General features: G+C 38.3%; 5 protein-coding genes across 8 annotated transcripts; 4 read left to right on the forward strand and 1 right to left on the reverse strand.

Moving 5' to 3' along the window:
- Nucleotides 1-21: 21 nt before the first annotated feature.
- Nucleotides 22-1,200, reverse strand: LOC111488113. The gene is made up of 2 exons (XM_023135753.1): nt 809-1,200; nt 22-734 (listed from the first exon to the last, which is right to left on the reverse strand). The coding sequence occupies exons 1-2, from the start codon at nt 1,007-1,009 to the stop codon at nt 363-365; spliced, it is 573 nt and encodes a 190-aa protein (XP_022991521.1). The 5' UTR covers nt 1,010-1,200; the 3' UTR covers nt 22-362.
- A 1,201-nt stretch (nt 1,201-2,401) lies between these two features.
- Nucleotides 2,402-3,980, forward strand: LOC111488112. Its single transcript, XM_023135752.1, has 2 exons — nt 2,402-3,316; nt 3,922-3,980. The coding sequence occupies exon 1, from the start codon at nt 2,414-2,416 to the stop codon at nt 3,299-3,301; it is 888 nt and encodes a 295-aa protein (XP_022991520.1). The 5' UTR covers nt 2,402-2,413; the 3' UTR covers nt 3,302-3,316; nt 3,922-3,980.
- LOC111488111 (DELLA protein RGL1-like) lies at nt 3,326-5,628 on the forward strand. Its single transcript, XM_023135751.1, has one exon. It carries the CDS (start codon nt 3,867-3,869, stop codon nt 5,583-5,585), a length of 1,719 nt encoding a protein of 572 aa, XP_022991519.1. The 5' UTR covers nt 3,326-3,866; the 3' UTR covers nt 5,586-5,628.
- A 437-nt stretch (nt 5,629-6,065) lies between these two features.
- On the forward strand, nt 6,066-10,273 carry LOC111488115 (multifunctional methyltransferase subunit TRM112-like protein At1g22270). Of its 4 annotated transcripts, none has more exons than XM_023135755.1 (5): nt 6,066-6,262; nt 7,449-7,499; nt 7,538-7,888; nt 8,617-8,746; nt 9,867-10,273. In XM_023135755.1, coding segments are annotated over exons 3-5 (462 nt in total). In that variant the 5' UTR covers nt 6,066-6,262; nt 7,449-7,499; nt 7,538-7,557; the 3' UTR covers nt 9,868-10,273. The 4 variants fall into 4 exon arrangements, with proteins under 4 accessions (XP_022991523.1, XP_022991524.1, XP_022991522.1 ...); XM_023135756.1 differs by having other exon boundaries at nt 6,073-6,262; nt 7,453-7,499; XM_023135754.1 differs by having other exon boundaries at nt 6,073-6,262; nt 7,449-7,888.
- On the forward strand, nt 9,867-10,280 carry LOC111488116 (cytochrome c oxidase subunit 5C-like). The gene has a single exon (XM_023135759.1). The coding sequence runs from the start codon at nt 9,899-9,901 to the stop codon at nt 10,091-10,093; it is 195 nt and encodes a 64-aa protein (XP_022991527.1). The 5' UTR covers nt 9,867-9,898; the 3' UTR covers nt 10,094-10,280.
- The last annotated feature ends 734 nt before the right edge of the window (nt 10,281-11,014 follow it).

Below are 11,014 nucleotides of genomic sequence, written 5' to 3' on the forward strand. Positions count from 1 at the left end.
CCTTCTTATTCAAATGTAGTCTCGGTTCATTCATATACCAATTTTTTTAATAGTCACATGAAACGGGATTGTCGGGCTGATTCTTTAGTGAGTATAATTAGGCTATGGGGAACTAGCCCGCTATCCTCCCATTAATAGGAGTAGAAGGTTACGTTGCTCTAGGAAGCCAACCCGACAAGGTTAACTACGTCTACATGGATCGTGGACCCTGGGCTTTCGTCTAAGGCATACGACCCAAACCCCTAATTAGAACCGTACATACAAGATTAACGCGATCTCGACGTTATATAATATTATAATATTAACTATTTTTTATCAAATATTTGGATCATATATGAAAGCTTGGTTTCTTCCAAATGCCTTCAAAATTTGAACAACCAATGAGAAAGTTTCTTCTCAAATTTCTTCTCTTTAATTGTATCCAAGCTTGGTTTCCAGGCTTTGCCGGATAATTGTCTGCTCAAATACTCCGGCCTCCCCTCCGCGGCCATCGTCATCTCCGTTTCCCATCTCATTTCCTCTCCGATCGTCGTGGGATCTTTCTTTTTAACATCTACTCCGACTGCCCCTGTCGTTGCCGAGCGTGCCCTTGCCAACCAAGGAAGAACTTTGGAAGAAGATAGGAGGAGCGAGCGCGACCGTAAAGCTGAGTTGGCGCAGAGGAGAACATGGCGGATTTCCTCCGACGACAATGACATTGGCTTGCCTCCTCTTATAGGTAGCATCATATAAACCTTGTACATTAACAATATGTAATAAATGATTGAACATATTGTAACCTTAAAAACTCAAAAAATCTAAAATGTACCTTTTTCAAATCGAGCTTTAGGTCGGCTGGCAATGGAGTCGGCCGTTTTTCAGCGACGGTACTCGAGCGGAGCTCGACGACAACGTGACGTGGGTGTTCGAGCATCAACTCGGCCACTGTCAAGGGCTCGTTGAATTCGTGAATGGAACCATCAGAGAGGACGACTTTGCCGACGCCGGATACGGAGGTGACGTTGCCCATCGGAGAGTGGTCGGAGGTGAGGAGGAGGAGAAAGGAGAGGGGAAGAATAAGAAGAGATGGTGGGGAAGAGTTTGTTGAACAGCTCCATTAATTATAATGGAGAAGCTCTTGTGTTTTTGGCAATGGTGGTGAAAATTAGATGGTCGAGTGGTTGGGGTTTGAGTTTAAAGGAAGCTTGATTTGTTGTAGAGAGAGGGATGAATGAATGGATGATGATCATGATGATCATGATGATCATGATTATGTCGGATTTTCTTTAGATCTGGTCAACAACAACATGAGATTTGGTGGAAGAATTAACTAAAGTCAAAGAGATGGTTCAACTAATTCAATAACTATATTAACTAACCATCTCAACTTTCATCGGAGTCGGCGAACAGTGGAAAGACAGGAGTAAGACATTCTATAGTGTGAGTTATATCTCTCTGTTTGTGGTATATTATACCTAAAGGGTAACACTTTTGGGAGAGTACTCTTCTTTTTCTCTTCTTAATTTAATGGATGGACGAAATAATATTAAAATCTCGAGAGAAAGTCTATAAGGAAAAGTTTAAAGAGGATAATATATGTTAACAGTGAGATTGAGGTGTTATAAATGGTATCAGAGCCATACACGAGACGGTGTATTAGCGAAGACGCTGGGCCTCCAAGGGGGTGGATTGTGAGATTCCACATTGGTTGGTGAAGGGAACGAAGTATTCCACATTCGTTTTAAAACCGTGAAGCTGATGACAATACGTAATGAGTCAAACGGACAATATCTGCTAGCGGTGGGCTTGGACTATTACAAATGGTATCAAAGTCAAACACCAGTAGGCGAAGTATTCTTTGTAAAAGTGTGGAAACCTCTCCCTAGTAGACGCAGTTTAAAGTTGTGAGGTTGACGACGATACGTAACGGGTCAAAGCGGACAATATCTGCATGGTGAGTTTGAGTTGCTACATATAGTATTTATGTCTCGATGTTTTTCATGTTAAGGACTAGAGGAATACTACAATGTTAGCTGGCTTGAGATCGCCGTGTACAAATCATCGTTCATGAATACTACAAAGCCCTCTCACGATCATTTTAAGATACTCTTTCACCTCACTTTTAGGCAACCTCTCTCGTCGTCATGTAATCAAGTCATTTAAAGTACGTTCGGTAGAATACTTCAAAATAATCCTGAAATCCATTTCTAATTTGCAATAGGAATTAAAATACAAAAAGAATTAATTTAAAGTATTTTATTTTTAAATTTTAATAGGGACTAAATTCATTTTATTTATTTTAGTGAATTAAATGCAAATTAATTAGATTAAAATGGGAATTAAAATCTCAATAAATAAATTATTAAAAGATATAATAAAATAAAATAATAATATGAACATAACGCACATTGCCATTGCCAACCAATTCGAAACTATGGACGTGCCCGCCACTCAGCGTTCATCTTCTTCCTTCTCCTTATTTACATTCTCAAATCCCCAATTCCTTCTGCAAATTCAGAGCTTGGCTATGGCGTTCCAATGGCTGCGAGATCTCAATTTTCAATTCAAGAAGCTTTTTCATCTCCTCACAGTCACTCTCCTCAGTCTCTCGCTTCCATTTTCATTCATTATGTTTTGCAGGCTCGTTCGTTCTCGGTATCTTCAGGTTCTTCTCCCTCATTCAACGCCTCCTACTTCTTTTGCTTCCGTCGTCTCTGCCGACCGAGTTCTTCTTTTAGCTCTCATTTCGCTTATCGCCATAGCCGCTCTTCTCGATAACTTGTTCGGTAAATCCGTTGTTCTGACTAAATCATCCGGCCTGAGCGCGGCTTGGCTTGTTCTGTGTGCGTTACATGTCGGTATGGCCCTGGCGATTGACCAGGGAATGGCGATTGCAATCGACGCCTCGAGCTTAGGGCAGCGTAGAAGTTTGTGGTGCCGGATGATGTTCTTCCTAGGGTGTCATACGGCGATGATTCATTGGTCGAAGTCGGCGGTGAAGCCGGTGGTTGACGATACTGTTTTCGGAGCGCCGGTGATGGAGAGTTGGAGTGAAAGAGTCGCCATGGCAGTGAGCTTTGGAGGTATATGGTGGTGGAGGTTGAGAGATGAAGCTGAATCTCTGGCGATGGTTACGGAAAGCATGATGGATCTTCTTATGGATCCAACTATGGCGGAGTTCTCTGGTTTGGCTCTCTATTACCTCATCGTCGCGATCGGTTTAATCAAGATTTTGAGAAGCTTTGCTTGGTTTCTGAAGTTCTTGCTTCGCGACAGGAAGGATAAAAGTTCTTCCCAATCCAAACGGATCGAAGTCGTTTGAATTTTCCTTTTCTTGGTAAATCTCTCCATTCAAATCAAAGAAAGATAAATTTGTCCAAAATTTTCGAATATTCCATCGATTTGATTAGATCATTACAGTCAACTGAATTCCAATTTTTCCTTTCCGTCTGAAATTTCTCTGCAACTATCGAAAATGTTGATCGTGATTTTCGATACAGAAAGATCATAGTCTTATTGTATCTCTATTATTCGTAACCATACTGAAAAAAGGGAAGGAGACAACAAATCGACCTCTGTTCTTTGTTTGTTTTGATGGCTTAAATTTCAACATTTTTTGGTTGTCTTGTTAGAAAATGACAAGCAGAGAGGCTTGTTTAGTAGTTTATAAACTTTGATTCTTGGTTTTTTCCTTAACACTTGTTTGAGAATATCGAATATAGTAAAATAATCCGTAGGGATAATTTTTGGCTGATTTGTTTACAGAAATCTCTGCAGTGACATTGAGCTTAGGTTTGTTCATCAGCTTGGTTTAAATCAGAATTTTGACTGTTTTGTTTAGAAAAATCTGTTCATAGGTTCATTCATCAGCTTCCTTCTGCTCTTTAATGGCTGATGATTTTTTTCCCTTCACACCATTTGATTTCAATGGCTCACTTGCAGGAACTTTCTTCCCCTCTAATGGCATCCACCAGAACCAGGAGACTGAGCTCAGAGGGAAAGAAGACGATTGTCCATTTGGAGAGTTAGGAGACTTCAACTTTGTCTCACCTGATCAATCTGGTTTTTACCAACAGGACATTCTCAAGATTGGAAATGAAACAGACTATCCACAGCCCAATTCAGATTGTCTGATTCTTAACGAAATTCTGTTCGGTATCGGTAACGATTTTACGCTTTCGGAATTGATTCAAGAGAAGTCAAAGATATCAGATAATCTGAATGCAGATTCTATCAGTATACAAGTTTTGAATCCATGTTTAGAATCTTTGCAGCTGCTAAACAGCTATGGCGCCAAAGTCAAGAGGATGAAGGGGACAAATCTTGAGAAAAGAGGCGGTGAAGCCAGTGAGGAGAACAAAAGCTTGTCAACTGAAGAGATATTGAGGGTAGCTGGAGCGAGATATGTCCATTTCTTTCCCGAGGGGCATGATGAGTTCTACATGCCAATGCATCCTTGTGACTTTGCTCTCGCCGGTCTATCGGTGGACGAGCGAAACGACGTTGAGCTTGCTCATGTCCTCTTTGCTGCAGCTGAGAAAGTAAGCTACCAGCAATATGAGCGAGCGAGCAGGCTGCTTCAACGCTGCGAATGGGCTGCATCCCCCTCCGGTAATACCGTCCAGCGCCTCGTTTTTTACTTCGCAAAGGCCCTTAGGAAAAGAATCAACAGAGAAACAGGAAGGGAAACAATCAAGGAGCCAAAAGTAGATGAGGTAATGAGCCTTGAAGCACTTAGAGGATTCATGAAACTCCCTTTTCAGCAAGTGATGCATCTGACTGCTGTTCAAGCAATCTTTGAACATGTTAAACTGATCACCAAAGTCCATTTGATAGATCTTGAAATCAGGAGTGGAGTCCATTGGTCGGCTTTTATGAAATCGCTTGAAGATTTGAAGGATGAGCTGCCTATTAAGCTTCTCAAGATCACTGCTGTTGTATCAGACAAAGGCCACTTGATAGAACAGGTAGGAAAGTGGTTGGAAAACGTTGCTGAGTCCCTAAACATACCCTTCTCATTCAAAGCAATCTTGGTATCAGATATGATGGAGCTAAAAGAAGAACTCTTCGAAACCGAAGAACACGAAATGGTGGCAATTTACTCGCCCTTAGTGTTGAGAACCATGATCACAAGGCCTGCTAGCTTGGAGAATCTGATGAGAGTAATCCGAAAGCTAAACCCATCGATAATGGTCGTTTCCGAGATCGAGGCAAATTATAACCTATCATCATTCGTGAATCGCTTCATCGAATCCTTGTTCTTCACCGCTTCGTACTTCGACTGCTTGAAAACTTGCATCGAAGAGGATGAAGACAGCAGAAGGAAGATCGAAGGGTTATGTGGTGAAGGGATTGAAAACGTCGTTGCATCGGAAGGTAGCGATCGGGTGGTGAGGAGTGTGAAGATAGAGGTGTGGAGGGAGTTCTTTGGAAGGTTTAGAATGGAAGAAATGGAGCTGAGTGATTCATGTTTGAGCCAAGCAAAGTTTGTAGCTAAGGGGTTTGCTTATGGGAAGTTCTGCAGTTTGGAAAAGAATCAGAAATGTTTGATTGTTGGTTGGAAGGAAACTCCCATTATTTCTGTTTCAGCTTGGCGGTTTCTTTGACCTATTAGGAATATTGTGTTTTATGGGAATAAAAAGTATTAAATAATTTTTTTTATTTTTATTTTTTAATTTAAGGGTCGGGATGAAATTAAAAAAAACTTTCATTTATCACGCATCAAACTTAGGTAAGTGTTACAATCTTAACCTTAATCCTAAAAAGATATTGTAATTTTTATCGTTTTTTCCCGTTTCCATTAATTATAAAATAACATTTTGATTTTTACGTTGGTAAAAAAAAAAAAAAATCATTATAAAATTACTAATTTTATATAATATCGTATTTTGAAAAAAAAAATTAATGCATAAATTTACAATTGTTATAATAAAAAGATAGTTTTATTTTTTATTTTTATTATGATTAATTTTGTGTTATATAAATATTGGAAAATGAATGCACCTAAATAAAAATGGTTTTAAGTTTTTTTTTTTATTATTAAAAAAAAACTATTTTTTCATATATTTTCATATTAAATAAATCCTGCCGCCAACTCGACTCTCTCTCTCCCAACAGGCTGCTTCAAGTGAACCTCACTCTCTCAATATTGAACCCTAAACCCTCTCAGTTCGCGAAGCGCAAATTCAGACGAGTTTCCACCGCTAGATGGTGGCGGCCGCAATCAGAATACCATAAGAAGTTCCTATCATCTTGTACCATCCGATCGCTTCGATCTCCTCCGGTAAGAACTTTGAGTTCTTTTCTAGATCCACCGTTTTCTTTGATTTTCGATATTTTTTCGTCGGATTGTACGTATGTTGAATGTATGCGTTCTCTTTTGTCTCTTATTTGTTGAACTGGTGATCTGTACTCTTTCCGTTTTGGATTTTTTGGATTTGAATTTGATTTCGGGTAGGTGCAAGGGCTGGTTTTCTGTGCATTTTTGTTTTTTTTTTTTTGTTCGGAAAAACCTAGTTTCGATTTTCCTGGGGTGTGGATTTGAGAGACTGCGATGGATGGTGTAGTGTTTAGTTTGATTGTATTTCATGGTTTTGGAGATGTTGAATGGAAATTTGGTGTCCTTTAGTGTAAATAAGCCAAAAGGCAGCACTCCATCAGAGCAGTTTTACTGGAATGGGGAACATACAGCAGAGGAGGGGAGGATGAGATTAGTATATTACAAGAGATACATAACAATATCAATAAAAAGATAGCATAAGAACCAAAATCAATGAGTTTCTGTGATACATAACTTTCAAAGATGAGGGAGGTCACACTTCCTTTTGGGTGTTTGGAACTAGAAAATTTGATGGTTATTTCTTATTTTAAACCATTCAAGCCCTTTTTCTGTAGGGCCTTTTTCCTTTTGTCTGATATCCATCGAGTTAAAATTCTAAATTTGACTGATTCATTAGATACATATTAGTCAAACCAAGATGATTTTCATGGAAGTTGTTTAGATAGTATGCTACTTGAACATTCTTATAATCCATATATTAAGGCTAGTTCACCGGTTCCACCGAATGCTCCTATCTCTCGTCAAAGATCGCGTGAGTGTTCAGTTATGCTTCAGATGCTTCGCCATAGAATAGATCAACCCAGTTCCCGTTCTTTTCTGGTGCACTCGCTTTATATCTCCGACACACAAGGAAGAGCGCGGTGGGAAGAAAGCAGCCCTAACCTCTGTCTGGCCGATCATTCCGCTAGCATCTTGCATTCATGCCTCTGTTTGACTGCCGCTCGGGGTTGTAGTTGTAGATTATATTAAGGAGATATTCCATCTAGTTGAAATTTGACTGATTCATTAAATACATGTTAGTCAAAACAAGTTTTGAGATAATTTGTTTGATTTATAGATATCGAATGGAATTTTTATGGAATAAATGTTCTCATAAATGATTAGATTGTGCGTTAACACTCTTTTTTAGACAGGAATTTGGAATTTGGTATCGATCATTTTGTGCAAGAGTGGCGCTTGCACCCTGTGATAACAAATAAACAGAGAGCCAAAGAAAGAAAGCGAAAGGGCTGAAAAAGATGAGGCTACTTACACACAACATGCTCTCCTCCAACATCAAGGGCGTTGTCAATGGCTTCCCTCTCCGAATCGAGGTTGAGAAAGTTGTCGAGAAGCAGGTCGACTTCAACCCGGACTTCCTCAAGAACATGTTCTCCAAGATCGAATGGAAGCCCCTTGTTGATGCCTCTCGCACTATGGGCTATGCCGAACTTCCCGAGGAGGCGGAGTCGTCGAAGCTCGATTCCCATGACTTTTTGCAACGATTCCACCATGCGCTTTTGGAGCTACATCTCGAGGAAGGCGCTCTTATTTGCCCGGAGACGGGCCGCCGATTCCCTGTCAATAAAGGTATCCCCAATTTGCTTCTTCACGAGGACGAAGTATGAGTTCGAGTTTCATAATGTATGAATTCCTCCGTTATATTCAGTGAGAGAAAGCAAGTTTCCAGAATTCATATCTGGATGTTTGTTTTTAGAATTCATATCTGGATGTTTTTGTGAATTGGAAAATTAGGATTGAAGCTAATTTATTATTTACTAAAAATAGTCCATTTTTATTCTAACTTTTCAGCTGTGTGACATTTTTTAAGTGTTCAATTATATGAAATTAAAAGTTTATCAATTTTTACTTTAATAAACTTTTATTTTTACCATACACCAAATTTGGATATATTTCATTTCATTAAATTGGATCGTATGTAAGAATATGTTGCAATTTTTATATTCGGTTTAATTATTACAATTCTCCATTAATTTTAGTAAAAAAGTAATACAAAAACTCTTATATAAACTTACTAATTTTATATAATATCATATTTTGTAATATATACTTTAAATGATGCATAAATTAACAAGCGTTAAAACTCACAAATTATAATAAAATTGTAGTTTTTATTTTTTTAATCTTATTAATTTAGTTTTATACATGAACACCTTTTTTTTTTTTTTAACAAAATTTTTAAAAAATTAAATGAAAGGGTAAAAATGGTAAAATATTGTTATTTTTGAAAAAAAAAAAAAAAAAACTAATTTTTCATATATTTTCATACTAAATAAAAGCTTGTTGACGTGTTCAAGTGGACCCTACTCTCTCTTATAGGCGCAAATTGGAACTCAAGTTTCCACCGATAAAAAGCCGAAGGCGCACTCCGAAGACCATAACAGTTCCTATCATCTGGCGCCAGCCGGTTGCTTCTCGATCTCCCTGGTAAGAACTCTGAGTTCTCTAGATCCATCCTTCTCTTTGATTTTCGATCTTTTGTCTCTACCTTGTTTATTTTTTAATCTTTGGTGTGTGATTTTGTGCTTTAATTTGGTCTGATTATACGTACTTTGAATGAATGGGTTTTCTTTTGTCTCTTATTTGTTGAGATGGGGATTTGTACTCTTTTCGTTTTGGATTTTCTGGATTTTAATTTGATTTGGGGTATATGCAAGGGCTGGTTTTCTGTGCTTTTTGTTTTTCTTTTTTCGGCAAAACCTAGTTTCGATTTTCCTGGGGTATAGATTTGAGAGACTGCGATGGATGGTGTGGTGTTTAGTTTGATTGTATTTCATGTGTTTGGAGATGTTGAATGGAAATTTGGTGTCCTTTAGTGTAAATAAGCCAAAAGGCAGCAATCCATCCGAGCCCTTTTACTGGAATGGGGAACGTAGTACAGCAGAGGAGGGGAGGATGAGAAATTTAGCCCACAGCTGCAAGAAAGAGGGTAGATTAGTATATTACCAGAGATGCATAATAACATCAATAAAGATAGTTTGATTAAGATGGCCAACCATCATCCGTTGTTGCTTTTTCTTCATTTCCCATAAGAACCAAAATCAATGAGTTTCTGTGATAGATTACTTTCAAATATGAGAAGGTGTCTCGTAGATGATGACCCCTTTTGGCTATTTTGTAGTGCATTTGACTTGATGGAAACAGAACGACTTTCAATATAACTTGGGAGGAGGTTTGATCTCTAGGGAGGTCACACTTCCTTTTGGGTGTTTGTAACCATTAAATTTTATGGTTATTTCTTCTTATAAACCATTGGAGCCCTTTTTCTGTAAGGCTTTTGCCTTTTGTCTTGGCCTTTGGCTTGGGCTGATTTCTTTTGTGTTGTGTACTGCCCATATGCATATTCTTTCATTTTCTTCGTTTAATCATTTATTATGATCATAACAATAAATGAAGCCTAGTTTCCTTCACTTCGTTTCCTAAGTAGGGAGGGATGTTATTGCTTTTTAAAGGATGAAAGTCCTCTTTGAACTTGCCCTTGCCCTTGCAAATATTGTATTCAAGTTTCCTTGTTCTAACAAGTGTTCGCCTTCGATATCTTGGGCAGATTTTCTTACCGTCTTAAAACTAGAAAAGAAAATGGCTGCTGGAAGGGTAGCTCACGTCACGCTTAAAGGACCGAGTGTCGTCAAGGAGATATTGATTGGAATGGGAGTGGCTTTGTTTGCTGGTAGCTTTTGGAAAATGCATCAGTGGAATGAGCAGAGGAAAGTAAGAGCTTTCTATGATCTACTCGAGAAGGGTGAGATCGGTGTCGTTGTCGATGAAGAATAGATCTTACATTCTATCATGATATTGTTGAACACATTCACCAGTTTGTTTATCATTTTTTGAAAACCTCTTTGTTTTGCTCTTTGGATTAGAGATGATGACCTGTTTATCTTTTGCATCAGTTTCTAAAAATAAGATATGAGAGAGATTTTGGTGGACTTAATAATAAACCTTATTTCATGATTTATTAGCCTTTTGTGCATCATCAGAGCCAAAAGGCTATCCTGGAATTCTGCAATGCAGTGATTTTTATGGAGGGCATAGAGTATTTGTTATGATTTGCTAGACATTTGTGGATCCCTTCCAGCGTTCGACCTTTGGAGTGCTTGATTTGGTCAAATGAACATTGGTTGTGAATCAATCCATATATGTGAATGCATACAATTTCTTTTCCATATGGAATTATTTCTTAGCTCAGCCGGGAGAAGATGTGAACTTTATGAACCAGAAATGTTAGTTGTTTGTCGAATTCTTCCTTGATTATGAAATGATGAACGATATATGCAGCACTTGCGTCGTTTTTTAGTGGTTTTGAGTGGTTTGGTGAAGAACCGTGAAACACGATTGCAATCATGATAACCTAGAAATTTGAATGGTTTGTCGTGATGGTTTATTCGTGGCATTTCCTTTGTGAAGGACTTGTTCGTTGGGTTAGAAGTTGTTGCCATAAGAGTGGGTTAGAAGTTGCCGAAGAGTGGGATTGCGACAAATGGTCAAATGGTATGTCAGTTGAAGTTTTCAATTTTTTATTTTTTAAAAAAATTAATTCTAAATCTTAAAAAATTAGGTCTACTACTACTACACCTTCAGTTCACACAACCTTCTCCCTCTCAACTCTTCGTCTTCCTCATGCAAAGGCAATCGCAAAAACAAAACAAAAATTGGTCACACCTATGATTTTCATTTTATGGGAACCGATTGTTC

Source organism: Cucurbita maxima, unplaced genomic scaffold, assembly GCF_002738345.1.
Source record: "Cucurbita maxima cultivar Rimu unplaced genomic scaffold, Cmax_1.0 Cma_Scf00013, whole genome shotgun sequence".
NCBI lineage: Eukaryota > Viridiplantae > Streptophyta > Magnoliopsida > Cucurbitales > Cucurbitaceae > Cucurbita > Cucurbita maxima.